This window comes from Cicer arietinum, chromosome 4 (genome assembly GCF_000331145.2).
Source record: "Cicer arietinum cultivar CDC Frontier isolate Library 1 chromosome 4, Cicar.CDCFrontier_v2.0, whole genome shotgun sequence".
Taxonomy (NCBI): Eukaryota; Viridiplantae; Streptophyta; class Magnoliopsida; order Fabales; family Fabaceae; genus Cicer; species Cicer arietinum.
The window spans coordinates 61,963,968-61,970,118 of NC_021163.2; the positions used below are offsets into that span (position 1 = coordinate 61,963,968).

Here is a 6,151-nt window from a genome sequence, read left to right on the forward strand (position 1 = left end):
CGTCCAAAGTACACGTTAACATTGCTAGGCTGTTTTCTTAATATAGAATAAAATGAAAATAGCACCACACACACAGCAATATTAATTCCAGCAGACGTTAAAAGAGCAGCAATGTCCATCCCTGCTCCCTGTACTGTGAAAGTCGACAAATCTCATTACCCATGAAGAAAGTCATTAGAAATCTGAACCATGTCCATCACCTGAAAGAGATAAAATCAAATCAATGCCTCCATAAGAAATGGTCTCGTTGGACACAAGTACAGGAATGCACCATTGAAAAATATTGTTTTCCTTAGGTTAAGATGTAGCAAAAGGTCTACCCGTAACTAGGGATATTTTCACCATGAAATAAAGGGAAACAGAACAGATATGTAAAGAACTAAAATGAAAAAAAAAATTATAATTAACTTCAGAGTTAAAGCTAACAGACACATGCTGAGAGATATTGAAATTAAGCTTAAAATAACTCTAAGCAAGAACCATTTACTTTCTCGTTTCATAGTCACCAAGGTACATATCTAATATTTATCTCACACGCTGTACAATAAAAATATTTCATTTTCATCATTAGGGGAAGATTCAAGTATGCAACTTGTTGTTCTTGAGTGAAATTTTAAATAATGATAATACTAACCGGAGATTAAATTGTCAACCATTTTCTAAGTCCATGACCCAATTTAGCGGCAAGTTATGGATGATTTGATAAGACAACTCGTACAAGTATGAAAATCCATTTGGCATTAAATTTCATAAATTCCGTATCCCCTTTTACCAACAGATACCAACCAATAGCAATAGCCCACTTAACATTGTGTTTGGAATTACTGAAAATTGGAATTCATATTATTTTAATAATTGATTTTATAATCATTTTTTATGTTAGGAGCTCATTCGAAAAAGAGAGACTTCATTACTTGAATTGAATTACAAATCAAATACCATACTCAAAACACATTAAAGATCAACCAAATTGATTTAATATTAGTAACTTTTTTATCATCCTTACAGTGAGTACATGATTTGACAAAGGAGGAAAAAGTCAATACTAAATTTAAAACAATAAATAAAATCAATTCACACGATACCTGTTTCCAAACACACTCAAAATTATACAAAAAAATCAAATATTAAATTTACAAACCCCTACTCAGTTTCCATGCTGTAAATTGCACATAACTAAAAAGCAGTTCAGTAAATCATTATCACACTACAGTAACCAGTAAAATTGAACACAATTGGAATTCTATACTTATCTCTCTAAACAAGAAACGATTCACACACATAACCGAAATAGATTCAAACTAACACAGCACAAATCGTATAATCAATCATTTCCTTCCGATAGCCTATATAACGACGCTTTAATTATATTTAATTAATTAATTTTCTCAAATTTATTATCGCTATCGTGTAGTAGTATTGGTGTTCGTAACAAGTTAAACCAAACGCCAAAAAATTAAATTAAAAAACTCAAATAAAGAGAATGATCACAACAAAATTCCATAAGAAACTATCAACTGAATGAATGAAAATGAAAATTATAAAACAGACGAAATCAAAACAATTATGAAAGGAAGCAATAATCAAATCTAAATACCGAAGAAGAGAAGAAGAGAACGAGAAAGCAAAATGTACCAGCACACGGTTGAACAATTCGTCGATGAAAGTCAGAGCCAGAAAAGTAGTTGAAGAAGCGAATAAGAAAATGCTGAACGAAAAAGCAAACGAAGAAAGTGAGGCTTAAAAGTTAAAATTCACACAGAACGTTGCACACGTTGCTTCTACTTCACAAGAACGTGCGTTTGTGCATATAAATTGAAAATTGATTCAACTGTAACAAACGAAAATCGGAACCCTAAGTTTTAGATTTTTTTTTTCTTTTATTGCTTTTTCCTCGCCACTATTCTTTTCTCACTTCACCGAAAATCTGAATAAAAAAACAAATAGGGAATCGCAGCAATTATCAGTAGCCAACGAACACACAAATAGTTTATGGCGACGTATAAGTAATCATTAACCACAGAAAAAGCCACTTTATAGAATATTAATAATAATTCATTCAAAGCATAATATAAAAATAATAATTCATATTCATATGCATATGCATAAGGTTTGGTAATTGATTGATTTTGATTTTTTGGAAAGAAAGAAAACAGCGGGAGGAACGGATCCTCCACGTGGCACACACCAAAGCGCCAACCACAAATGGGTAATCGTAACCGCCCTAACTGGCCACGAATGCTTTTCTGATACGCTGCATCGCGGCGCATGACGCACGATACGCGATCATGTTCCATGATGATGCCATTTGGCTGATAATCATATTGTAATGACTGTTGACTATTTTTCAAACGTCTAAAATGAATATCTCATTTTTTAAATCTCATTTTTAAAATAAAATAAACAATATTAATTAATAAAATTAAATTAATAATTAATATTATTTATATATATGACCAATTATAATTTTTTATGATAATTTGTTTATTTGTTTTACTAATCTTTCATTTTAAAAAACAATTTTTTTTTTCAAAATTCTGGTGCCGACTTGTTGGGTGTGTGGTGGGCTCAATATACGTTCAGGTTGCTTGATGCGGGCCATAATGGGCCCACCAATGTTGGAAGGATTGGACCGGGTGGGCTTTCTTGTTCGTTTAGAACTCTTTCATAACACGCCTTAATCATAAGACAAATAACTCTTATAACCCCACACCTAATCCCCTACCCTATATTTTAAAATAAAATCTATTTTACTCTGTTTATTTTAAAAATATTTTTTTAATTTTTTATGATTTGTTAGGAAATTCACAATTTGATTTTTGGGAAATAGATAAAATGTCAATTAACTGAAGTAATATTTTTCAAACTTGAAAACAAGAATACAAAATTTAGGATTTAAGTTTTTTTTTTTTTAAATAAGCTAAGTCAAAATTTGATCTTTTTATAATTTTTCCAAACGTAACTTTAAAAAAAAAACTTAAATTTAAATTTTACAAAAAATTATGTTTTAGAAAACCTAAAACTTGAATTTTCAGTACATTACTAACTAAGCATATTTAAATTAAAGGTTTATAAGGATAAAAGGGGAATTTGCAAATCACCTAAGAGTGTGGTTGCATATGATAATTATAAATTTTAGAGAAATTAAAATTTTAGATAATTCAAATATTTCAATAAAAAAATTTGTTGGATAAAGAAATTATTCTTTGACAAATAGGCTATTTTTTAAATTTTAAATTTTTTGTGGCAAAAATAAAAATTAAATTAGACGAAAACTGATTTTTTGAAAAAATTGAGGACTATTTTGCAAATTTTTAAGAAAAAAGTTGCTAAATTTGAACATTTTTAAAGATCAATTTATAAAATAACAAAAAAAATTAAATTTTAAATAGTATTTAAAATTATTAAAATTTTATTTTAATAAAATACTAAACAAATTTTTTATTTTAAAGATTTTCAAAATTTACTATCTAAACAAAATAATTTAAATTTTCTTAAAATATTATATTTCCTAAAAGAATTTCTTCATTCAAATACACTCGTATTTATTAGTTGTGAATTCAATCCATCATAATAATAAATAATGTGAGTGGTTGGTCAACAAAACCAGCACATTTTATTCTTCATTTTGTCTTTGGATTTCTGATGTCGGTGTAATGAATGTGAATGCGAGTCAGTTGTGAGACATGGAATGAGTGTATGATATAACATTTTGTCGGCAAAAATACTTACTATACTATTTTACTTACTTTCTTAATTACTAATGTCTTCAAGTCTTATATTCAACACACACAAAATATCTTAAAGTCTTAATTGTTTTCAATAAAAAAAAAAAATCATAAAAATAGCATATGGTTTGAAGTGGGGAAAACATAAGTTAAAAAATTGATTTATGGTCAGAAATATGGGTACAAAAAAATGTGTATGATATTAAAAAGATATATGTATAAATTAATGTTCGGAAAATCAGACTCAACCATTCAGTTTAATCAATTGAATCGAAAAATCAGTTTATCATTTAATTTTATTAACTCTCAAAATCACTTAGATAATAAACCAAGATAAAACCTTTGGGAATCAATCTAAAACCAAAATACACTAAAAAGAATTAAGTGATTAACTGTTACGAAGTAGTTTAAAAAATAAAAACACAGTTTTTTTATAAAGAAAAGTCCAAAAAGAACAATTTTTTACTTTTTAAGTATTTTGGGCTTTTTATTTGATTTTTTTTTTCTTGTATTGCTTTCAGTTTTTTTTAGTGGTTATTTTGAAAGCAAATAATAAAATTATAAATATAAACATAAGAGATTGATGCCAAAATAGTTCACAACAAAATGAGAGGTATTAAAATATTATTTTATTTGTAAATGGACATTATTTTTGTAATTGTAAATGAATATTATGAGATTTTACTTGTAATATATTACAAATTAAGACACATTTAAATGAAGTTATCCTACCAAATTATGTTGTATTTTATTTTATATTATTTTTTAACCGCGGCTGAACTCAAATAAAACTTTTAAAACTTAAATTGATTTATTGATCAGTTTAGTTATCGAAATAAATAATAACTATATTTTATTTATTACGACGCTTTTAAATGTTATTTAAATTGCCTTATGTAGACTTATATTTTTAGTAAATAGATAAATTAATCTTTTAAATTGTAAGTATTAATCATTGAAATTTGTAAATTAACAAACATATTTATGAAATTGTAAAATAGTAATCGAGATTTTCTATATCTAACTATTATCGTTAGTGATTCTAATATGACATGCTAATTAAATATTTGATAATTTATGGTTGATCTTATTAAATATAAACTAATTTTCTAATGAAATTTATATCTTTTATGGACTAATTTTTTCATGCACAATTACAATTACTCACAAATTTATCTTTTGGCTAACAAAATTTGATCGGCATATTTATCTCCAAAAAGATGACATTAATGTCAAATCAACGTAGATAAGCCACATATTTAATTATAATGTCAAAAATATATTTATTAATTCATAAAATTCAAAGATTATTTTGAGTAACGATTATTCGATCCTTATATTTTAGATTTTATGTTTAATTATAATTTTAGTCCTCCTATTTAAACTAATTCATAAAATTAGTCATTTTATCTTAAAAAGTCGACAGTTCTAGTATCTCTTTGATTTTTTTAACTAAAAATTAATGACGTAAAAATGCTTTAAATGACATGACATATAATACAACGATATATAATGATTAACAACGTATGTCAAATCGTTATTTTTTAATTAATTTTTTTTGAAAAAAGACAAATTATTAATTTTTAAAATAAAAAGATTAATTTTAAAAATTAATAACATAAAAACTAAAACTACAATTAAACTAAAATTTTATAAAAAAGTTTCTTAAACATTATTATAGGCACAATTTTCTACCAAATACAACTTTCATACTCCTCCGTTGCAATGCAAAAAAGTGCTATTATAAAATAAATTATATTTCAACAACATTTAACAACAACATTGGAGTAGAGCAAAAATAACAATATTTAATTTATATTTCACAAGAACAAAAATAGGAATATCGCTTCAGTACAACAATCACCGCCACTTTAATTATAGATCCCCTAATTCAACTTATAATTAAGTTAAATACCAAATTGATTCGTCCTTTGTAACCAGGAATTGGTATTTTAAAGAATAAATATATATCAAGCAGCAACAAAAGTGATACACCATCTATGGCGAGTACTTATCAATGAATTAAATTACCTTTTATAGAAGAAATTTTTTAGAAGAAAATGAAACAGCAACTATGGATAGTGGAATATCTATATCAATGAAGCAGCAACAAATCAGTGGAGTGACTTCAAGTGGAATATCTGGCATCGTGGAACATATGAACTCTTTGTTGAAGCCTCCTCAAACTTCTTATTAACAGCTTCATTCTCCTCTAAGTTATTTTGAAGGAAAAACTTGACCCACCAGGATGAACTCCTCATCTTGGCCTGAAGCAAGAGGAATCAGTTAACTTCGTATCTTAAACTTTAAAATAAATGGAAGACTATACGGTGAAAATATCCTCAGCTTCAAAAAAGGTTGAAGACATGAAAAGAGGACCAACAATAAAAGCACAGATAACACAACATTACTCTTCATGTAAA

General features: G+C 26.7%; 1 protein-coding gene across 1 annotated transcript in view; it reads right to left on the reverse strand.

The window, feature by feature from the left end:
* Window positions 1-5,516: 5,516 nt before the first annotated feature.
* LOC101492549 (probable pectin methylesterase CGR2) overlaps window positions 5,517-6,151 on the reverse strand; it is a 4,440-nt gene continuing 3,805 nt past the window's right edge. Inside the window, exon 7 of the mRNA XM_073367790.1 lies at window positions 5,517-5,995. Within this exon, the coding sequence (XP_073223891.1) occupies window positions 5,843-5,995 (153 nt within the window). The 3' untranslated portion in view covers window positions 5,517-5,842. The remainder of the gene's footprint in view (window positions 5,996-6,151) is intronic.